General features: G+C 39.0%; 1 protein-coding gene across 2 annotated transcripts in view; it reads left to right on the top strand.

The window, feature by feature from the left end:
- The first annotated feature begins 427 nt into the window (after positions 1-427).
- Positions 428-24682, top strand: part of MTMR7 (myotubularin related protein 7) — a 43060-nt gene continuing 18805 nt past the window's right edge. For both annotated transcript variants that reach the window (XM_040065164.2, XM_040065163.2), the window contains exons 1-6: positions 428-522; positions 11891-12013; positions 13636-13798; positions 17071-17228; positions 18991-19119; positions 22034-22168. In XM_040065164.2, coding sequence (XP_039921098.1) covers positions 499-522; positions 11891-12013; positions 13636-13798; positions 17071-17228; positions 18991-19119; positions 22034-22168 — 732 coding nt within the window. In that variant the 5' untranslated portion in view covers positions 428-498. The remainder of the gene's footprint in view (positions 523-11890; positions 12014-13635; positions 13799-17070; positions 17229-18990; positions 19120-22033; positions 22169-24682) is intronic.

Here is a 24682-nt window from a genome sequence, read left to right as displayed (position 1 = left end):
TGAATTACAGACACACAGAGCTTAAGATAAACAAAATTCAGTGCTTCAGTTTCAGTAGGTGCTTTTTGTCTTTGAGCTACTGTACATGCTGGTCCAGGGAACAAACAAAATGGGGGGAGGCGACCCCAGAGCTCGCTTTATGCCTCCGATCTCATTCATCTCCCCTGACAGAAAGGGCAGAGCGATGCAATGCTCGGTAGAACAGCCGACGGCGGCGGGAGGTGGAGCCAGCCCCTGACCTGCCGGCATCATCTGCCGGCAACAAATCCTCCCTTCTTCCTTCCCATCTGCGCCGGAAAACGCGAGGAAAACATAAAATGAAAATATATTATTAAAAAAAAAAAAAAAAAAAAAAAAAAAAAAAAAAAAAAAAACAAACACCACCAACAAAAGTCTTTTTAGCAGCAGGGCCGTAGAAGCCGGGGAGCGGCCAGGTGCGCAGGGCCGCCTCCGCCGGCGGCGGGCGGTGCCTGAGGAGCTCGGCCGGGCGCTGCCGCCATGGAGCACATCCGGATGCCCAAGGTGGGTCCTGCCGGGAGCCCCGGCCCCGGCCGCGGCAGCATCCCCTCGGCCCCTCCTGCTCCAGCCCAAAGGAGCCTGGCGCCGCAGCCCCGCGGGCCTCCACGGCCTTCCAGCTGATGCTGCGGGCTGGTTTCCGGCTGTTTGCCATGCTAGCTGCCCAAAACGCCGAGAGGTGGGCGCGCTGCTCTGCGGCGTGGGCTTGTCGGGCTGGCCGTTCAGTCCCTGTGTTCGGGCGGGCACTGGCCGTGAGCAGTAGGATCCCAAGTGGGAGCTGTGTTACCTGCTTTTCGGACGCCTCCGGTTTGCCCCAAGGTTTCAGAGTCGGTGATGAATGGATTCGGTGTTTCTACGCATATGTTTGATCTTTAGCCGACGTAATCCGTCTTTTTCTACGGCTTTCTGAGCGCTAGGCCTGTATTTGTTAACAAAATTGCCACCTTGCTCTAGAGGAAGGATACGGTTTTAACGCATAAAAGGTTTAGATTAAAAGTAATAACGGAAAAGTGAAGCAGAGCAATGTGTTAATTTGAAATGGGGTGGGATATATTTTCACGTTTGTTTATTGATTAAATTACTCAACCCCCTGAAATGAAGCATTTATTTGTATTTATTACCAATGTTTAACGAATTTGAGATTAGGGCCTTGTTATTTGTCTATCTCTTTTGGCCTTTAGGTGTTAAGCCGAAAATCTATTAAGAAGACAGGCATTTATAACAACTGCCTTTCATCTCATTTCATGATCTGTTATTTGCCTTTTTGGGAAGGAAGAATTTCAGAATAGTATGACTGTATCCTCCTTCAGGTGGGATAACAATCAGTGGAAGTTGTCTGAAAAAATGCTCCTGGCGAAAAAATTCGCTGAAGAATGCTGAAAGCATGAATGAGAAAGATGTTGAAAACAAATTAATAAGGGTGGCAAAATATCAAAAAAAAAAAAAAAAATGGTTGTATTTGCTGTGAATGGAAGACCCAGGCAAGTCCCTGTTGCAGGCAATGGAAGCTTATCTGTTTTCTTTTCTACAACCAGGTCCTGAAAATATTACTCTGCGTATGTAAAACCCATTTCTGTATGTGATACTGTGAGATGGCACTGTATCAATGCCTCAGGTCGCTGAAAACCTTACTCAGCATGAGGTGATTCTGCAGTCCTGGATCCTGGCAGTCTCTTACATTATAGCTTTGCTAAAAGGTATCTGATATAATAGAGCAGTTTAGAGGGCATGATTTAAAGGTACAAGGGGTACAAAAATCCTTTAAAATTTCCAACATAACTGTAGAAAATCAACATGAGTCACTTCTGAAACACTTCATCTCTCCCGTTACTCCTAAATACACTGAAAAATCAGTGTATCCACAGCTACCTAACAGAATTGATACCTTTGATTATTTTTTAAACACCTCAGCTTAAAATCAATCACCACACCAGAACTTTTTTTTTTTTTAAGTGAATTTGGTTTTGATAATTTGGAACTGAACGTTCAATGCTTTCCAATGCCTGTAATGTAAAAATAGGTAAGGGAAAGCTCACAGTATCATGTGTTAGCCTCTGGTGTCACATTTCCTGACTCCATGCAATCTTTTCCCAAGAGAAATTTGAGAAGCAACTGCCCTGCTATGCAAAGGTATTAATCTCAGAATAATGACACTTTCCTTGATTCACAAACCCAGCCAAATGGAAAATCAAGGTAAATCCCATACTTAGCAAGTTAATATACTTAATAATATCTGAAAACAAAATTCTTGACTCAAGTAAAAGCTTTTCCTTCAAAGAGAGGTCTGTATTACATAGCACTCATTAGATCTCAGCAATTGTTTTAATTTTAAGTGAAATATGACTATAGTGATTTCTGGTTCATAAATATTAAAATTAATCTGATAAAACATAACAGACATTAAAAAAGCAGAGGGTAATTCCGTAACAGTTGGATCGTTAAGGTAACTGCTCTGTGTCAGAGTGACAGAGGAGAGAGAGCATTAGACCTGGCCACATTCTGCAGCTTCTCAGCATCCACAGTTGTATTAGGATCCATCTCTCCCGAGCTCCATTAGTATCCATTTATGGACCTCTCTGAGTGAGTTAGCCAGGACACCTTATAGACAGGATGACGCTCTCTGGCTCCATAGCTTGCATGGAAGCGAATTCCAGAAGATCATGGCTTTAAAAAAATCACCATCTTCTGTCTATTGAAAAGTCCTGAGTAGCTTTCTTCAGTGTTGTTTCCTTCTAGCTTCAAGGATTTGTTCAATAAAAATTCCATGTTCACCTTATCCATGCCTTCACATTAAATCTTGATCACAACCGACCAGATTCTGACAATTTCAGATAAATGTCTACAGTGACCCCAAGATCTCTTTCCTATGTCCAGTCCATTGTTCTGTAGATATATTTTAGGTTGTTTTTCCTGGAGGTATTCTACTATGTCTGTCTGTGTTGAAGCTCCTGTGTGTCTCTTTTGCCCACACGCTGTCTTGCAAGACTCTTCTGGAGTAGGATTTCCTGCTTGCAAAAGCCATTCTGGTGCTTTCCCAACAGACTGTGTGTATCCACCTGCTAAAACACTATTTGGTGTACTGACCATTATTGTTCTATCATTATACTCTTGGTAGAAAACAGGGTGCATATGTGATGTATGCCTGTATGAACATGCATCGGCACTATATTTTCACAAGGTAAATGCCATCCTATGTATGAAGGCTTCTGATTGTGATGGCATGAATTGTTAACATCTGGAATAAAAGTCTTTAAAACGCCTCTCAGGAGCTCTGTCTCTGGGTCAGAAAAAGGGTAAAATCCAACAAATGCTGTAATTTAACAGTTGGAAACCGTCCCACATTGCTGAATGGAATCATATATAACACCCATACCCTTTTAAAAATTAAAAATTAGTAAAACCAATGACTGACATGAGTTTGGATTGAGCAGCAAGATAGTTTAGGATAACTCTCCAAACCCAAAATATGACAAACAGCTTGTAATATTCAGAAAGAAAGAAATCAGCGGTACTTCTGAGAATGTTAGAAGCATGTTTTATGAGCATGTGTAGAGATATGTCTGGCCATAGACAGGATGATAGATACAGAGCTCTGTAGATATGTTCATAGGGCAACTTTATGCACTGTAGCTAATCAGTTACTTTATTTTATTTGTAACTCTTCGTATCATTTGTGTTTGTATATTGGCAGCAGGCCTACTTAATGGCCTTATAATGAAAAACACATCTGTTTATCCCTGGTGTACTAGCTGTCTTCAGTGGACTTAGCAGAGAAATTCTTCTGGCTCAGTGTTAGCAGAATACTTGGGATGACTTGAGTTGCTCAAGTGCTTTCATTTTTGTGATGTTACGGTGAAGTATTTCCTTTCAATAATGCCTCTCTCAGGCAGAATTTAAGATCTGCTCCCACGTTAATGACAAATCTCTTTGCCAGATGTACTGCTTCACAGAATAAATTCCAGCATGTGTGAATGAACTGTGTGTTTCTTTTTGTTTTCAATCTACTTTCCATAATTCTTGCTTTTTTATAAAGTTTTGTAACACGTCCTTTTTCATGAAGTCTCCATCAGGAAACCCATATAGTTACATCCACTTTATATATGACAATATAAATGGCAAAATATTTATCCAGGTGCCTATCCAGATCAATAGCAAAACTAAGCCCAGCACACCCAGTCTTTACTCTCCAACTACATGTTGTGGGTTACTGCATCTCCATCCTTTTTTAAGGTGAGTTGGCATATTCTACCACTTCTGCTCTCTGTGTGCCTTCTGTTGAGATAAAATGTGGTATTATAGTTACGTTCTCTGTATCCAAGCTACAATTCCTTCTGGAAAAGTTTATTTCTGTTATGTAGAAAGGTGGCAGCAGCCCTGAGGTCATATTGGGAAACACCTGGGGATGTGGACTGGTTGTTTCCCCCACTGGGAATGGGAAATGGAGTGCCACAGGCACTTCACTATAGTACTAGAGTTTGGCTAAGCTTTTGTTTAGTTTCCTACTTAGAAAAGATAGAGGAGGTGAAGCTGACATGGCCTTTGCCTTTTATTGGTTTTTTGGGTCATCAGTTTACAGCAAACACATTACTGTAACATCTTTTAAGTGCCAAGTTGCTTTTCTGCTTTTTGAGTATTGTGTGAAGGTGGTTTCTGTACTTTCCTCTACGTATACAACTTAGAGCATCGTGTCTTACAATTCAGCTGGTGTTTTCTGATTTCATAACTGTTATCTCACTTTACATCATGGTTAAAATTGCTTTAGCCTGCTCTGGGTCCAATAATGTGTAATGGCTTCAAATATGTCATTTTCCTTCACTGCTCTAGTCAAATGATGCATTAAAACATCTACACTAATCCTGGAAACATTTAACTCTGATTTTGTGAGTTATGGATTTTTTTCTTATTAATAAATATTCCTTATTTAGAATGTGATTTAGTTTTCTTTGGGTTCTATTTATTCCATCTTTGTGCTATGAAACTTTGAGCCCAAAGGATACAAATTTAATACCAGTAATCTTTGTAGTATACTATGCCAGAAAATGTTCTGCGGTAACATCAGACTGGAGGTGGATAAAATGAGAAAAGAAACTGCAGAAAATAACCACATATTGTGGGATTGGACTTAAAATATCTTCTTGGAATTGTGCTATAAAATATTTGTTTTGAATTGGAGTCATCAAGCTACCTTCTTATTAGTATGAGTTTTGATTTAAACGAAGTCTTATTACAGCCATTATTCTCAAAATATTTAATCAAAAATGGCCAGAAGATCACACAGACTTTCATATTTTCAATAATGTGGCACTCAATAAAGAGGTAGCTGGATAAAGTCACAAAACAAGCTCTAAAAATCATGGGTAAGCCTGTATTTTAATTTGTTGTCTTGGTGTTTTTGTCTAAACCACTAACTCTAAAACTTACTGCACTTAAAAAGTAGAACTGAAAATCATGTCTGCAGGGTCCTCTTTGATTTTTTTTTTTTTTTTTTTTTTTTTTTTTTTTTTTTTTTTTTTTTTTTTTTGCATACTAGGAGAAGTTGGAATGAAAGTTTTTGAGAAATTAGGCTTTGGGATGGTCAAGGCTGTAATCTCTAGGCCTGTTGTTAATGGGCCCAAGTGGATGGTATTTGAGCTATTGCTGTCTGTAAACTAAAGAAACGATTTATTTGCAATAGAAAATGCACACTGACGTTTCCTGGTGTGCAGGTGTACTCTGCTGAGAAAGACAAGCCCCAACCACCAGAAAAGGGAGTCCTACAAATCTATTTTTAATGCAAATCTCTCATGGCCTGCACAGCTGAAATGGCTCGCTACTGCTGCTCTAAAATAGGCTGCTGAACAGGGTGTGGTTTTAAATATGTAACAGAAAAGGCAGTATCAAATACAGGAGTTTAAAGATATATTTCTTTTCAGTATCCCTTGGTTTCATGCAGAATTCTTTATCCCTATATAACTTCACAGAACAAAATCTAAACAAATTTGTCAAATGTATTAAGATTTACTGCCCTGGGGAAGCCCTATTTTTCTTAAATTAAAGCTCTTAGATAGGATTTTTAATAGAACACACTTAGTTGCTCTCTTCTTTTCGTCCTTAAATGAGATCTAACAGAGGCTGAAAGAGAAAACGTTAGGTGTGAGCCTTGTGTTACAATGGTGATGCCATACTGTAATGCTCTATACTCTTGTAATGGGTTCTTGTTTACTGCACCCATTATGCAGCTGCTGCTCAGGTGTACCCAATAATGTGGTGCTGACCTCACTCTTTTTATAGATCTCAGCAGACAACAGTCCCTTTTTTTAAAGCCAAATTATTAGGTAGTTTGTTCTCTGTCTTGCTATTACGAATCATTCCTTACTCTTTTTTCAGCTCTTTTCCTCCATTTCACATTAGTCCTTTAGAAAATTAAACTTGTTTAGATTTTTCATGAATATTTTCCCCCATTCTGCCTGATTTGCCCTGAGGAAACTTTTTACAGTGCATATCTTAAGTGTTTTTGCTTCTATTTGATGATTTACTTTTGCTTTGTTTGAGTATTTTGACATATGCAACCATCTAACTTCATAGACTGTGCATTATTTTACTGCACTTGGGAGATCTTTTCAGGGAGGGAAAAATAATAAAAAAAAAAGCATCAAGTACAGTTTTTATGATTCTTAGGAAATAGAATAAAAACCACTTTAAAAGGCAGCATCAACTGGCAATTCAGTTTTCTTTTAGTCTTGCTCCAAGATCATGCAAAAAATCACTTATTGTATGGTTTGTTTAACAAGTACAACACTATTATCTTTGTGCTGAAAAAAAGAGAAATAGCATTTGGTCTTTTACATGTTGTCTTTTTTCACTCTCAGGAATTATGTTAAACACATGGATAGCTAGGGTCAACCAGGGTGAAGAAAGCTCAGATATTCCACTTGGCCTCAAACCATACCAGCTGTGCTCCCTTTTTCTCATTAGGCTCAGGCTTTTGGCTTTCACAAACTCTTCCCTTAGCTTTTGTCTGCCTGCAGTGCTGAGGCCAGTGAGAGTCCTCTCGTGTATTCCCAGGATGCAGTTTCTTCTGGCTTTTACTCATGTGTGTAACCTTACGAGGTTACACCACACGAGGAGAGTAGGGGAGGCAGTAGAAATCTCTGGTCAGTCTGGAAGCCCAAGGGGATGGAAAAGAAGAAGCCTTTGTAGGGCTAAGTGTGTGACCCTAGGGCCTAGCCTTGGCTTTGGGTCAGCTTTTTCAGCAGCAGATATGTTTGTGAAAGTGGCCTTTCTTTGTTCTTGAAGAATCACTGAAACTCATTTGTACAGCCAAATTTCAAGGTACTTTATCAGTTTTTACGTGAAACTTGCTTTCACCTAAACAATAGAGAAGCTCCTGAGGGTGTGGCCTGAGTGAGGACATTCCCTGCTTGCCTTTAATTGGCAGCTTTAATCGGCTCGGAGGGTTTTCTGGCCTTTCTCCTTCCTGGGATAAGGAATTAGAGGAGAGGAATTAGTCAGTGTTCCTCCTAGAGGAACGGGGAACACTTGGGTATGGGAGCTGATGGCTTTTGTTCTTGGCTGACAAATAGGCTTTTCAGCTTCAAGATGCTCAGTAATAATGGGCAGGTCAGCAATGACCATGGCAGAACTACCTGTTCAAGTGTCTTCCACTTCAGGGTAGGTAATGCATAGAAAGCAAACACATAGACTTAAAACCTATTTTTTGAGGAAAAAAAGCTCTTTGAGATTTTTTTCATAATTAATTTTATTGGAAAATCCTACCGCAGAGACCATTTTGTGTCAGATAGCATCTCTGTGCTACACATGAGCTTTGCTGTGACAGGGAGCTCCAGTTCTGGCCAATCTGCCGTGCAGTTTTGCTTCTCTCTCTCCTTTCCCTGCTCAGTCTGAGCCCACAGTTGGAACTGATCCTGTGTTTATCTGAAAAAGCTTTCCCACGTGGAACTGTGAACAGCCTGAAATAGTAGCAGTAACTTCTGCACAGTTTTGTGATGCTGACGTGTTTGGAGAGGCTGAAACAGCTTAAAGAAGTGAAGACGAAGGTAGCTACTCAAAAAGCATTCAAAAATAGGCCATGCAGTCAAAGCTTATTAAAAAAGTTATCTAAACTAAAAATGAAAACAAATTAGGGTTATTTTTAATAACAGATATTTTTAGGAATAACATTTTGGCACGAGAACTTTTCCAAATGCTTTCAGGGTCATATACTCGCTGTTCTTCCTTAGGTGGGAATCCCATTGAAACTGGTGGGAGTTGTTCCTGAAAAAAACTTAGGCCCATGATTTTCCTTAATGTGACATTTTTTTCTTCAATGACCTCCCGGCAACCTTGTTCATAAGACATTTGTCATGTTTATTCTCTGAGTAAAAAGTGCCTTCCATCTGTTCTTAATCTGTGTTCCCTTTAACTTCTATTTTTTCATCCTTTTTTTCTGTCATCTGTGTTGCATTGAAAATAGAGTTTCTGGGTAACTTTATTTATCTTCACGTAAGCAGTTGTAGTCATTGAAATAAATCTCCTGGTGGTCCTTTCTTTAGGCCAAGACAACCACAGTCATCAGGAAAGAAAAAAAAAGAAGTGGGGAAAAAAAAAAAAAAGAGGCAAGAGCTTCAAATTAATTATTTAAATTATTGAAGTTTTACTTAGATGCTTCTCTCTAGACTGCCATGGCTATTGCTTTCCTTTTAACTCCTTGAGGTCTTCCAGCTCTCAGCTCTACTGACTTGTGTTTTCTGATCTGGTCTCTCACGCCAGCTGTTCATTTTAGGTGAACAGCTGTGCATGGTCTCTATGCTTTTTCCTGACATGTGTCAGTACATACAGAATTTCCTACATTCTCCAATAACATCTAGAGTTGTTTTGGTGGAAAAGTGGAGCATTTGTTTCTAGGAAATTAAATAAAATTATTATCTCTATATAAATTTTGGCTATTAATGCTGATTTCTCAGCATGCTGTGACTTTTCAGTTGGAAAAACTCCTCTTCTTCCAAAGCACTGTTGCAATGTGTATTCCCCTCTTGTGGAAATGAGCATATTCCCATCCCCTCTATTTCCAGACTCTGTAGGTTTAAAGACACTGCTTGACATGGCTTTCTTTTCCTGATTGGAAGAGTGGAGAAGAAGAAAGAAGCCTCATTCTCTGAATCCTTTGATCAATGCCTCATTATACAGATGGACTAAATTTATCATTAGTAAATATAAGATAATACACATGGGCAGTAGGTCTTAACTTATGTATGCAAGCATGACTAAGAGTTACAATTGCTAGTTCTAAAAAAACCAAAACCAAAACCAACCCCAAAACTAACCCAAACCCCACTGTGTTCAGCAGAGGACAAAACAGCAAGCAATGTTTGTGAACTTTCAAAAACTAAATAAAACACAAAACAGCAAACATCACTATTCCACTACACAAACTACAAAAATCTGTTGTACATCCAACTTTTGAATTCTGTTTGCGCTTTTGGCTTTTTCTCAGGAAGTAGACCTCTTGCAGAATAATCAAAAGTGTGGAAGAGCTTGTCTGGAATAGCTTCCATAAAGGTCACAACTATGTAAAGTTGGGCTCTTCATGCTTGGAACACGAGGATGGAGGGAAGGATCTGTCACAGCACATATGGCACATTACTGGTGACAGATTCAAAAAGAGCAGGAGGAAGGGATTTTATTGTACAATGTATAGCTGAAATGTGAAGTTCAGTCTCACAGGGTGTTATGGATGCCAATACGTTACAGATATACAAAATGCTATTTAATAAAATTAATGGAATGTAAACACAGTTATGGCTATTAACAAGTGTGACCTTATCTTAGGAAGGCCCCAGAGCTGGGCTGAGATCCTGAGGGACTATGGGTACATCCTGCCTCTCACACTCTTCCCTCAGCTGCTGCAACTGTCTGTTCTTTAGAGACAAACTGCAGGGAGAGGTGAATTCTTATCTCCCCTGGTGCAGCCACTGCATTTGCTTTGATGAAATCAGTCTTACCACACAGCTCTTACTGCAACTGGTCCTATTTATTCAGATCCAACCTTAAATTTATTTGTAGCTCTGTGTATATTAAAAAAAACCCCAAAACCAACCAACCAAACAAACCCCCACAAAAACACAAAACAAAACAAACAAACAAACAAAACCAAAAAAACCCACAAAAAACCAAAACACACACACACAAAAAAACCCAACCCAAAACCAAAAAAACCAAACCACAACCAAAGAGGAGCTTTGTTGGTTACATTTTTCAGTCATGGGGCTGTGATTGATGGGTGGGAAAGGATGTGACCTAGGGGGTCTGTAAACTCATCCCTCAGCCCTACCCTGCTGTGTGGATGCCTGCTTTGCTTGTGTTTCATGGCCCATGCTGGCTCACTTTGTAGGCTGGGGTGGGTGGTGAGTGCCTTGTGCAAGATCAGTGCCTGTGCAGCAGAGCCCTTGTTGGATGGACTGCAGTGTAGGGACCTTTTTTCATCCAGACAATGCTGATTTGTACTGGTTTTGTGGGTTCCTTTCAGAAGGTCACTGCCTACGTTTTCTTTTGTATCATCCCTCCTCTTTTGCTTGTTGCTGAATGCTTGCTGGGTTAATATTGTATTTCTTCCATTCCTTCTCAAGCCAATACATGACCTCTGAAATAGATGGCCCTGGGAAAAGACTTTGTTCATGCTTTCTAGCAGGTTTTTTTGTTTGTTTGTTTAAATAAATAGTTTTATTTTTGTTTAAAACAGATTATAACTGGCCTTGAGGGAGATGACTCTGCTTTAATAATTGTTTGATTTTAAGCATTTTGCTACTAAACTGGCTTCTTTTCATTTTAAGGTTTTCTTTATTCCTATTTTTTAAATAGTGCAATGTATTTGGAATACACATTGCAAACACGTAATCCTCAGATGTTGGCATTGTTTTTCAGGAAAATCAATTAATATTAGTTTTAAAAATGCTTGTAGTAAGAGGTCCATCAAAACCCATGGTAGCAAATTTATAACTGGGGCAAGTTTTATCCCACAGAATATCTAACTTGTTGCTTTTTTTATTATTCTACTTTCTCAGTCAGAAACCTAGATAGAAGCCTAGAACAGTTTGTGTTCAAAAGGACCTTAAGGGTCATCTAGGTCCTACCCCTATTAGATGCCTATAGCACATGCTATATACAAAATACCGATGGTGTACGAGTCACAAGCTGGTGATCTGAGAGTTAATAATGTGTTATGGACTCTCCTGTTGTCAGGAGTGCAGCAAGGGGACAATGCCCATTTTGTGCCCAAGGTGGGAGAGCAGTGGGAATGGAGCTCTTGAGTCCCATTGAAAAGCTACTGAAGGCAAAAACTTCCAGTGTGACCTCTGCTGTCAGCTCTAACAGGAATGTAGGGACCAACATCAAAATGCTTCTCTTTAACACTTTTAATCTCTTTTAACTCTTTTAACATTGTTTCAAATCTTAGCAGAGATTTGCATGGAAGAAAATTTGCCTGAGACCCATTGAAGAAAGACACTCTACGACTATTATCTCCTACTTACTATTTTAATTTATCTGGAATGGCTTGAATGGAGCTAGAGTTTAGCTGAAAGACAGGCTCTGCCTTGCTCTCACAGGGTTTTGGTAAGATGAGATCACAAGGAAGGGCTCAAGTGAGAAGTTGTCTTTGGAAGTAGTAAGTTTTTGGATACAGAGGTACCACAAGAGAGGGGGGGAAAAGGAACAGTAAGGAAGATCTGGAAATAGATCACATAATATAATCACATTTTCTCATATAGTTCTTTGATATTTAATGTTGTGCTGAAAAGAAGTTTGTAATAGACAAAATGTGAACATAGACGTCTCATTACTGAGCTTTCTGTAATAGCCTAATTATTTACTATTTTTCCTCTGTTACTTTTTTGTATAGGTGGAAAATGTTAGGTTACTTGATCGTTTATCTTCAAGAAGAGCTGTGGTGGGAACCTTATATTTAACGGCTACCCATGTCATATTTGTGGAGAATGGTTCTGAAACTCGCAAAGAAACCTGGGTATGAATTTTTATTATTTCAGTTCGTTGTAAGTGCATGGCACTTTACTGATGGTAATTTAAAAATTGCTTCCAAAACAATTTAAAAATAGTTATTTAGTTCATATGGACGCTTTTATGAGGCCATGTGAAGTTCCAGTCTAGTAATTTTCAAAACTTTTCTGTGGATTCTAGATATTACACTATAGTAAGAGGAGTAGAAGGGCCTTCACTCTATGAATACCAGATGTGATTGACTGAGGAGCAGCTGCTGTAAATGGCACTGGTGCTCCTATCATCCCGGAAGAACTAAGGAGAAATGCCTTGACTGGGAACTACTTCCTTGGCTTTGTCAATTCTTGGCCTTCTCCCTTACTGCTAGTGTTAAATCAGTGATTTTGTCAGTTTAATACTTTAATTTTTTATATAAAGTAGTATTTTGAATTAACTGTTTTGACTGATTGACAACATACGTTGCATTTTCTTGTGGTTTAACCCTAGCTGCTGACCAAGCCCCATGCAGCCACTCGCTCGCTCCCCCAACCAGCAGATCCAGGGAGAGAAGCTAAAGGGTACAAGGAAGAAAATTCGTAGATTAAGATAAAGACAGTTTACTAGGGAAAGCAAAAGCCACACACACAGGCAAAGCAAAACAAGGAATGAATTCACTGCTTCCCGTGGGTGGGAGGCAGGCCGGTGTTCAGCCATTTCCAGGAGAGCAGGGCCCCATCACACATAACGGTGACTTGGAAAGGTGAATGTCATCACTCCAAATGTGCCCTTCTTCCTGCTTCCTTCCACTGTATATACTGAGCAGGATGCCATATGGTCTGGAATATTCCTTTGCTAAGTAGGGGTCACCTGTCCTGGCTGTGTCTCCTCCCAGCCCCCCACGCACTCTCAGTTTCCGTGCCAGCATTGCAGAAGTCCTTGGCTTTGTGTAAGCAATAACAAAGCCATGTCTATATTATCAGCGCCCTGTCCAGTGCAAATCCAAACCACAGCCCCATGTCAGCCACTGTGAAGGAAATTAACTCTACCCCAGCCAAAACCAGCGCACATGTACACATACAGGCACAGCTATTGCTCAGCGTCATAGATCTGAGAGTCTTCTATATAGCTTAATTATGCATCCCTTGTCCATTTTTGCACTAATTAACTGCATCTTCCTTTGATCCCACTATTCCTTACCAGGTTTTTATTGTAATGTTTCATCTCAATTCATCTCAATTTCTCACTTGATGCAGTATTCAAAGTTATATCAGCGTTACCATTCTGCCCATGAGGAGGCACAATATTTTAGCCTTATGTAACTGATGCCGGCTCATCTTTTCATTGTGCAAATAGATGAAAAGAGCTTTGACAACCGCTAGCTTGCAATAAAGCAAGCAAACAAAAAGCTTTGGATAACGTGGGCAGGCTGATGTTTGAGCAGCTGAAACACTCCAGAAATGCCTCTTTGTCTGCAGGTGATGTATTAAGCTGCTTGAGCCTGAAGCTGGAGATAGGAACAAAACTTCAAGAGGGAGGAGCATGAGTGTTTTCCAAAAGAGTAGTGGAAGCTACTGTGCCTGCTCTTGCACATCATTATAAATAATTTTCTTCCTGGAGATTTGACTAGCATAACTCTTCATTTCCCCTCAGGTTCTCCACAGCCAAATTTCCTCTATTGAGAAGCAAGCCACCACTGCCACTGGTTGCCCGTTACTGATCCGCTGCAAGAACTTCCAGGTCATCCAGCTAGTGATCCCTCAGGAACGAGACTGCCATGACGTTTACATATCTCTGATACGTCTGGCTCGACCAGGTATGGGAAGAAAACAGCACAAAAATTGATCTTCATCTCTAAGAGGGAGAATTTAATGGAATCTGTGCATCTTTGTCCGTTGCAGGTTAAAGGTTTTGTCCTTTGCAGTGAAAGGTTTTGCAGCAAGTAATTGTTTTATTTCACTGGGCTGCCTGTGTTTCGGCCAGTTATTATCTACATTTTGAATATGCCTTGTGTGTTTCTGAATTCAGTTCAAGGTCCTTTTGAAATCTTTCCCCTTTTCAATGAAAAACCAAATGTTGCCCCAAAGCCCAACATTTGATTGCCTACGTTATAGCTCCTCTCTGCACTCTGCTCTCTTAAAACCAAACTGACAAAGCTGCTGGATTGTTTATTTTAAACTTTGACTTTAGAAATATAACATCAACTTTTGTTCTTTATTATTATTTTAACAGTATGCAAAGAAATTGTTTATTGTAGTCTTTACAAAGCTGACAACAACTGGCTTTTTTTTCTTGTTAGGAGAGTACCAATTTTATCTACTGTGTAGAGGGGAAAAAAATTGCACAGTCCACCAGCACAGCTACTGAACTTTATAAAGTACTAGTAGTAGCAATAGTACTATATAACCGTAGCAGAAGTAACTTGGTAAGCGAGGTGATGCAGGATGAAAGTATTCAGAGAAATTTAAAACAATTAGGAAAAATTCTATCAGTGGTTCTGCTGATGAAAACCTGGATTCATTCCATGCACCTCAGCTGCAAGTACATGTTCATGTATGCTGGAAGGCATGTGATTCTGTAATCCTTTTTCTTGGAGGCAGAAGGAGGTGTGTGTGCTGCTATGCACCAGAATGATTAAAGGACAAGTAGCTGAGGACCCTGAATACAAGTTTAGTGACTGACTGCAGTGGACAAGAAGGTCTGAGTGAAGAAGATGCAGTAACAACACTGCAGAATTTGCTCTTTGCATAGTTTAGCTGCACAGTAGTTTTCCTTCTCCAGCAAACTATCTGATCATGATTTGCAACAGGATAAAAGCTTGCCTACCTATTCAAAATTAGAAGGCTCTGATTCAAGCTGAGTCATTTGTACTCTTCTGTGTCATTTTGTCAGGACATGAAGCTGTATTTTCTTTAGGTAATAAGGTTACTCAGCATTGGAAGGTATGCTTTGCTCCATGAGCAGATAATTTGACCTCTTCAGGCTCTACTTTCCATTCTCTGCTTGTTCTTTTCATTCATTCCTGAGAGAAGCTCATGTTGTATACTGCCTTATCATGTTCTATGATATCTGATGTCCTAGTTACATTAAAGGTGAAGGTTATGCTTAATTTTATTTTTGCTAAAATTTGAATAAGGTCAAGCTGTAACCTGAATTTGGCCTTTTTGCTTAATTAAGCCATTTTGTAAAGCAAGCTGACCATAAGATATGACATGTTTAATAGCAGGTGTTCAGGTGTTTATGGCAAAATTACTGAAAGATTGGGAAAGGTCCTATAAGTACTGGCAAAGATGTGGAAACTGACCTTTAAGACACTGACTATTAATACTTGAACATTTTTGGTACTACATAGAGATACCATAATGTGATAATACTTATACTGCTGGGGCAGACTTCTGTCATAAATAACCTGGACACATAGGTAGATTTTTAAAGGCTTTCCTTGTGCCAGTGAACAGCAGGTCTATTGGAAAGAGAATCCAGGTGCTTCTGACAACCACAACAAGCAGTGAAAACAGGAGCTCAGAATATTACCAAAAGCTCAGCTTGGATTTATAGATTGTACTAAAACTTTAGGTTAAGAGGTGAGAAATAAACCAGACTGTTTTCCTAATCTATGCCATGCCAGAAGTTTGAAATTAGAGGAACCAGGAGGAGTTTAAACTGCTGGAAAATGTGGAAATCATTCTCTTTTTTTCTCCCTTCTCGAGAGTGTTGATTTTGTCCCTGACAGAGTTAATATGAAGTTTTTTTCTTTCTGTTTTTATACTTTTGTATGTGTATGTGTACAGTAAATTTAGCGACATTTAAAAAGGCAAAACTTAAGTTACATTAGACCTTTCGATGACATAATTGAAATAAAAGTAAAAACTTTCTATAGAAAAAGGTGGGAGCCTTGTAATTATTATTGGGGGGTGGGTTACATTTATTATTTTTATAGCTGTAAGTTCTGTTCAGTACAGAACACAGCAATGTAGTAAGATTCTGCTTATTAGGTATATATTATTAGAAAAGGAGTGTAGTATTTAAATTTACTGACTGTAGAACAAGTATATCAGTGGAGAACTAAAATCAGAGAGGACTCAGATTGTGACTTACTTCAGTTCTAAAGCTGAAGTTCTGTTGATCGGAAAGCTTTAAGGAACTTTGATCAACAGAATGAAATAAACCCTTGTGATGTAGCAATATCGGAAGTATCAATGAGAACAATAATTTCAAGCTGCATGCTGTATACTCATGTGACAGCTGGGATTCAATGGCAGTGGTGTCTGCCTGCCACTGGTCACCAGGATTAGGACACTCATTAAATGCAGATATACTCCTAAAAAAAGTTTAAAACTCCAGCCCCACCAAACTTTCATATATGGTGTGCGGTTGAGGGGGGACAGGTGGCATAGCTACTTAAACAGCTTCCTGGTCATGATAAAATGATTGATTAGCATATAATTATTTTATGCTTTTATGCTTTTGTACATCATGTGTATCTCAAATGCATTTGTTAATAATTCAAGAACAGAATTTTGCAGTCCACAAAACTATGATTCATTGGACACTTTCCTAATTTGGGACAAAGACTACTGAGTATTTTTCATTTTTGGAAGAATATGCTGCACAGTCCATTGTTCATAACTTCTTTTCTTTGCCACAGGATAGATGTTACATTAAATAAAGGGACTTCTAAACTACCTCTAGATAGCAAATTCTTTTGAAGAATAACTGCTTACTCTGGCACTGACTTTAGTTTTCTTTGGATGAAAGCATATTGCTGACATTTTGTCTTTGTGCTGGGAAGGTTTTTAAAAATCTACCGAAGACTAGCAGAATAGTATATTTTAAGTAGCACTTCTGTTAAGGCACGTACATTGCAACATATAAAAATAACAAAAGAGCATGCACTTTCAAAATTTTCTTGACAGTAAAGATAAACCAGGATATGTGCTTTTGTAAAGCAAAGTGTACTCTTCAAAAAGAAGCTGAATCAATATCAATGTCAAGTTCTGGTTTTGAAGCATGATCTCAGGACGAGAAATCTGAAGTCATTTACACTTTCTGCTCCTTTGCTTTTTTTTTTTTTTTTTTTTTTTGCAGTGAAATATGAAGAGCTGTATTGCTTCTCCTTCAATCCAAAATTAGATAAAGAAGAACGAGAACAAGGCTGGAAGCTTGTGGACCTCAATGAAGAATATAATCGGATGGGTGTTCCAAACAACTATTGGCAGATTAGTGATGTAAACAGAGACTACGGAGTGAGTTGTTGTGATTTTTCTGTTACAGAGGCTGTCTGTACAATAAATCAGCAGCCTGGCTGAGGACCACCATAGTGCTTGGTGGCAGCATCTCTTTGTGCTCAGCACTGTACACACATGTAGTAAGGTGCAGGTCCTCTACTACTTCACATGAAATGGCACACAGAAAGTGAGAGAAAGGATGTGTCTTTATTTAACAGATGTGGAAATGAAGAGCAGCAAATAAGTCCACTGTGTTTTAAATATTGGAGTTCAGCTGCCTGGGAAGAAGTTTATGTCATACCTAAGGTTATATGTGTGAATAAGAGTTTTCCTGATGTGTACATTTATGTAAAATTACAATGTAGTCATTTTAAGAAGAAAAAAAAATTGCACCAGATAGTGAGCTTGGAAATATTTTTCCTTGCTGGCTGTTCCCACACTCCTTTTGAAGCATCTGTGATTGACTGTTAGTGTTTTTTACAATTATCTTATAGGTCATTTATCTTCCTAGCTGCCTGTTGTCCTGCCTCATTCAGTCATGTATGATTTAAGACCGTACAATGTTTATTAATTGTGAGAAATAATAACCAAGACATTTTTGAAGAAAGTTTGTCCATGCACTCCATTGGTTCTGTTGCTGGAACATATCCACGTTAAGGACAGACTGTGACATTCTCAGAGAAGACTGAATGTGCTGTAAGGGTTTGTTTTCTTTTTGTTAAAATGAGTGGAAAAAAATGTGTGATCTCTTTTAAGATAAAGTGTAGGAAAAATGTCATCATGAATAAAATTCATGTTCACCACAGCAGCAACTGTAACCACAAGCCTTTCCTTTCCTTTCCTTTCCTTTCCTTTCCTTTCCTTTCCTTTCCTTTCCTTTCCTTTCCTTTCCTTTCCTTTCCTTTCCTTTCCTTTCCTTCCTTTCCTTTCCTTTCCTTTCCTTTCCTTTCCTTTCCTTTCCTTTCCTTTCCTTTCCTTTCCTTTCCTTTCCTTTCCTTTCCTTTCCTTTCCATCAATACATATCTCTTGACTCAGAAAATAATCTCTTCTCAAGCATCCTCAGTGCTTTAGTCATCTCAGAAAGTCAAGGGGAATATCCTTTTGACCCCAGTCAGAATGCTACAGACAATATCAGGTAAAGGGGGTAAAAACAGGACTCTGTCTGTGGTCTCACTTGTTTTCAGAGGGAATTTGGGGCTTTTCTTTTTGCAGGCTCATCAGGTTCCTCTCAGAAGTGGTAGACATTGTCAGGGCTGCTTGCCTTTTGGTAACTTCATTTCATGTGGCTTAATTTTTTGTCTCCCTGTCTCTATTTTTGTCCTTTTTTTAAAAAAATTATCATTTTTTCTGAAAAATTTGGCTCTATTGTCCCTTCCCTTTCATTATTGTCCCCTCCCAGCAGAATGCTTGAGAACTTCACCCACTCCCATCCTTACTCCCAAATTCTGCTACAGAGGATACTGCAGTTGTAAATACATCCTTGCTATATGTACCAATAAACCTTTTCTGGGATGCATGTGTGTTAAACCTGTCTGTTCTCAACAAGATATGAATTAACACTTGGAAATATACCCCTTCAACCCTTAAGCTTCAGTTTTCCCATCTGTAAGTTAGGAGTAATACTTTCCAGCTTCAAAAGTGTTTTGAGCAATGCCAGTGATATGTATACAATAATAACAGACTATTCCCTGAGGTTTGAGTTCCTTGGCATTTTGTTTTTGCTGTGGAAATGGCTAATGCTCCTTGTACTTTGTAGACCAAACAGAGTTTCCTTTCACAGGTCTGTGACTCCTATCCTACGGAGGTCTATGTACCAAAGTCGGCAACTGCACACATCATAGTGGGGAGTTCTAAATTTCGCAGCCGAAGGCGTTTCCCAGCTCTTTCCTACTACTGCAAGGGTAACAATGTAAGTGTGAATTTGTGACCTGAAAGTGATTGCTTATTTTGGCCTTGGTCTCATAATTCTTCTAATAAGGTTTTGTAAGACAAAATCAGTGTTTATTTAATTAAATATATATATATATATAGATAGATAGATAGATAGATAGATAGATAGATAGATAGATATAGATATAGATATAGATATTAGTGTGGGCTGGTTAGTGTGGTTAGTTCATTAATAATTCATTAATTTAATGCAGACATTTAAACCCAGATTCATCATCCAGCTAACATAAAAAATATGTGATCTCTATGTCACAGGGAAGTGGAGTAGTACAAGAGGCCCTGAGACACAGGCAGTGGAGTGAAGGCCAGTAGCAGGCAGCTTAGTAGCTGATTGTGAGAACAGAGCAATTTTAGATCTGGTAGCTTGAGAGCAAGTTGAGGAGGTGAAAAACTATACTTGCATCAGTTAGAGAATCAGGAGCAGCTTTTCAAGAAAAGATCTGTCAAGGGACACCAAAAGGATGGATATAAGAGCTGCTAAATTTTGGCTGAGCAGTATGTTATGGTTTTGCTGAAGAGACTCTCCTTGTCTGCAAGAGTGAGGAGTTCCACCTTCCTCTCTTCATAGCAAACATTCTCAGGGCTGAACACGGAACTGCTTCACTCATCTGTAACCGTTTGGAAAAAACTCCTGTGCCTAGACTATTTGCATTTCCGTTTCTGGCAGCTGAGGTGAGCAAGGAGACCCTTGGACTGAAGGATCCCCCAAACTCGGTGTTTTACATTTGTGTTCCAGCCCCTTCGGGACCAGCTGAGCTCAGCTGTCATTACCAGTTAGGAGAATGGTGTACAAAGGTCCCCTTTGTAATCTCAAAGGATCTGTGTGACTCCTGCTTCAGTCCACAGTGGCATTGAGAGGTCTTCCCTTGCACTGGGGGATGGTCAGGACCTTCCAAGAGACAGAGCTAGTCTGAGGTTACAGAGCATCTGTGGTACTTGCCACACAGGGTAGGACATATTTCTGCAGAATGTCACAAGTACAAATCATAGGCTACAATCTCCATGGAAATCTTGCCTTTACAGCAGCTCTTATCATAGATTTAAGATTCCAGAAGAAAGAAATGAGGCATTATTTTTACTCTTTTACCCTGCATTTCATCAGAGCATTACTTCCATAAAGATCTATGAATTTTACAATGAAGTGGAGAATAGGAAGATTTAAATAGTAAATACAATCTCTGCATAAATTACATATTATTTTTAACATTTTGTTAAGATCAAATTTTCTCAGAGTTAATCACTTTGCATGGTCAACTGTGTCCAAATACAGATACCTAGGATTCAAAACACTTGAACATTTCCAAATCTCAGTGAAAGAAAAGGTCTCAGGGTCAGGTGGATTACAATACATAGTAATTAATGTTGGATGGGTTTCATGTTTCAGCCTGAATGTTTTCCCTGCTGTGGTTGAAATTCAAGTTAATGTTCAAAATACCAGGATCTGAAGTATTGTCTTTACTTCTGGATCCTTTATAGTTTAAAGAGCTAGAAAAAGCAGTGTTGGAGCAAATACCTCCTTGTGAGTTTGGAGGTTGCCAATAAATAGAATAAAGGGAGGAAAGGGGTAAGATTTTACAGCAGTTTGGGGAGAGCCTGCTGCATGTAGAGGAGACAGGTACCACTCACTCAGTCTTTCATAGACAGAGCTTTCACACAGCTCCTTTGTCCTGACAAATTCAGTGGTGATGTGACACCTCTGCATCTTACACAATCTGTGTGAATATGATAAGATCAAAGTCTAGAACTATCTGTTCAGCTTACGCAATAGAATGCAATAAATCACTGGAATACGTGCTGATCAGAAGACTAAACTCTGAATAACAAGAACCTGATGGCAGAAGCATTAATAAAGTATGAACAGGGTCTCACACAATTCTGGGTTTCTCGCTTAAAGACCCATACTTTATTAACTACTGATAGTTCAAAGATGTGGCTGAAAAAAGCATGTCCTTTCTCAGAGTAATAAATAATCTGTAGGACAGTCTGCACAGGTTGTGACCTTCAGTAGGCAGATTCTCTTCATGCTTGTGTTCAGTGCTTAGAAAGTACACATATTATCCCCTTGCCTTCTATAAATCTAGCTGTCCTCTGCCTAGCAAAAAAAAAAAAAAAAAAAAAAAAAAAAAAAAAAAAAAAAAAAAAAAAAAAAAAAAAAAAATCTCCTTACCCACTTATTTCACATTTTGTTTCTTCTTTCCTGGTTTCATCTGGAAAGAAAGTGATCTTGATGGGTCTGTGGAGAAACTCTCTTGCCTCCTTCAACAGCCGTGCTTAATATGAGTACTCCAGGAGTCAGGCTGCCTGACCCACTTCTTATGCAGTGAGATCTTTTTCCAAGGGCAGTGCTAAAAATACATGATCATTGGTGATCTGGTTGCATGTTACACATTTCTGTTTCCTGGACTCATGCTGTCAGGCTGTTTAGTAAAGCAGGCACTGGTATAGGTTGGGTGTAACCAGTCCTGTACCTGGTGTGAGTGCGAAGAGACCTGTTCTTTATGTTAGATCACTGCTCTCATGATTTCAAGGCTGTACTCATCCTCAAGATATCACCTTTCTGGAGTTATTCTACATTAGGGAAATACAATACTTAAAATAGGTCTAAAATTTGGATTCAAGACTAGACTTGGGCCAATGGGATTGTATTGTTTTAATGCTTCCCTGCCTTTTTAAAAATAATGTATTTATTAGGATATAAATTAAAATAATGGATTTTTTGATATGCAATTAATTTTACCATTCTGCCTTTCTCATGTAATTGTACATCTATGCAAACATCTAATGATCTGGTTTTGTAAATGCTTCTGGATGCTAAATAATTTCTACTTTGTAGTTACGTTAGGTTTTTTGTTTGCTTGTCTGCCTTTCTGCAGGCCTCCATATGTAGAAGCAGCCAGCCTTTATCTGGCTTTAGTGCTCGATGCCTTGAGGATGAACAGATGCTCCAGGCCATTAGAAAAGCCAATCCAGGAAGTGATTTCATATATGTTGTTGACACTCGACCCAAAGTAAGTACCTTAAATTTCTTGCACGTAGCAAGGCTGAGTCTGGGCTGAATACATTAGGGAAGATACACCTAAGTGACTGACCGAGTCACTTCTGATCTTAGTTGCACCTGTGTGACTCCACAGGTACATGAGATTTATCAGGAATCTTAACTAGGAACCTTGACCTCTGAGAGAATTTTCTCCTTTACGCTGAACTTTTCCCTTTTCTTATTCTTAGCAAAATGCCAAGATACAGAAAAGTAAATAATAAAGTAATTGTAACTGTTTACACACACAAAGGAGCTATCAAGTAAGTATATTTCTGGTGAGACTGATAAAAAAATAATTCCCATTATAAGATATATTTACAGTTGTTTGTAATGCTGTAAACCGCAGCCTGCTTATACTGTAATTTTCCATGCATTTTTTCTCCTGGAAGTGAGAAAACTCTAATGATGTCTGCACAAGGCTAAGGAAAGATAAGTTCACAGGAATGGAATAGACCTTTAAACATCTCCTGCACTTTTGTGGTTTTGAGAGACAATCTGAAATATGATAAATAGTGACATCAGATGCCATATCTATAAATGGTTAAAAACCCCTGGCCAAGATAAAAAGCTTTAGAAAATAATACGCTACAGAGTAGTGTAGAAACTCAATAATGATCTAGAAGAGGTTGGAAGTTAAAAAAAGGTTGTGTCCAGATTGCCATGCTAGCAAACAGCTCAAGGTGATAAAGATTAGATAGACTCCAGTATCTGGAGGTGAGAGTAGGGGTGTGATCTTTCTTACACTATGAGCAACTTTCCTCTTGAAGTTACCAAAGCCTCTGAAGAAAAGAAATTAAAGAGGCAAATCTCCCCTAAATCCCGTGTAGGTATAGGATTAGCTGTAGCATGGGAAAAGGAAAAGTGAGAGTAATAGTTTGAGAAAAAGGAACAAGGAATCTATTTCAATATCCTGAGATTAGAAGACAAGGTCTGAAAGGGCAAGGTGGGTAAAAACTGAGAAGCATGAGTGAGGAAGGGCAAACCTGGCAGAGCTGGAGCAGATACAGGGAACCTACATGGCTGGTGGCTGAAGACATGGTTGTTGGGGGGAAGGTGCTGTGAGTGCTCACAGCTCTAATGGAAGGCAGTAGCCAGAAAATGAGGGCCTCTCATTGACCCACGCCACTCCAAGGGCTGTGTGGTAACTACTTTGACCTTCAGTTCCCTTTTTTTTCTTGGGAAGACGAGGATGCTACCAGCTTACTTGTGGTCTTGAAGCAAGTGAATTCTGATGAGCACTAGGAAAGGATGGGTACCATTGTGTTCAGAAAGGGCATTAGACATGAAGTACAGACCTAGCTGCCTGAATAATGCTTGTGTAACAGTTTTCTGTGTGTAATAATAGTTCAGCTTGTTTCTTGTCTGATGGTACTGCTACTCTTCCCTATTTAAGGCAGTCTTTGACTGATGGGATTTATTGCTAATGACTTACTGACTTGGCTGTCACTAATGTTTTAGGACGTATTAACAGGAAGGAGCCATCTTTTAATTTTTTCTGATAAATGGCTTTGAGACACCTTCTGTGTGCAGTGATAAAAGCCCATACTTTGTGGAGGTTGTGGAGAGACTGAAATTGGCTCACTTAGCCATGAACATCAGCATAGGTCCAGCAATGCTGGCTTCTTCAGGAGCCAGTCAGACATCAGGACTGTTTTCACTTAACTTCTCTGTAGAAAGGTTTTGATGTAAAGATATTTGTATACCAGATTCCTACTTCTCTCTGGGCAGCAAAAATAGACATATCTACAAAGCTCCTGTGATCCCAGATGCCAAATACAGCCTTTTGTACCTGATAATACATTTATAAATCTAGAGTATATAGCAAAGGATAGATATCGGTGGAAGCAGTTCCTGGAATTCTTCAGGGAGCCTTTAACAAATATAAAGGTAAGTTATCAAGTCTAGTGGATAGCTTCCCATTCCCATAGGTGGCTAAAAAACTATTTGCCTCATATCTCAAAAGAACCACTTTCTTGCAAAGGTCATGAACATCGATGGACCCTTCAGTTCAGCATTCCCAAGGGCTCTTCCCTCATTGCACTTGATAATTTTCAAAACAAAAGGTTTGTCTGTTCATCTAGAAAGCTTTGTTTCTACTTCATTTGGATATATCAGGATGAAAAAATGCAACTTTACTTAAGCCACTGTCATTCGTCTATGTGATCACAGAAGAAGCTAATAAACATAAATGTACTTTTTATGACTAAAACACATTAGTTCTATAATCTTTATAACAAGACTTGGCTTGGTTATCCCCCAGATTAAAGAAAATGCCAGGAAATCTTGCAAGTGGGGTCTTTTACCTTAACAGGTTGTATCCTCATATTCACTGAGATTAATCAGGGACATGCACAATTTAGATAGCTTCACAACAACTACTTTAAGAGCAACAGATGGAATTTTGGTAGATGATGTGGAAAACTTGTCAGTAAATATTGTGGCAGCTGCAAAGTTTGGCAACTGACAGTATTTAAAATAAATGAGT

This window comes from Hirundo rustica, chromosome 5 (genome assembly GCF_015227805.2).
Source record: "Hirundo rustica isolate bHirRus1 chromosome 5, bHirRus1.pri.v3, whole genome shotgun sequence".
Taxonomy (NCBI): Eukaryota; Metazoa; Chordata; class Aves; order Passeriformes; family Hirundinidae; genus Hirundo; species Hirundo rustica.
Note: the sequence above shows the minus strand (reverse complement) of the source record. Positions and strands in the feature narration are given on the sequence as shown.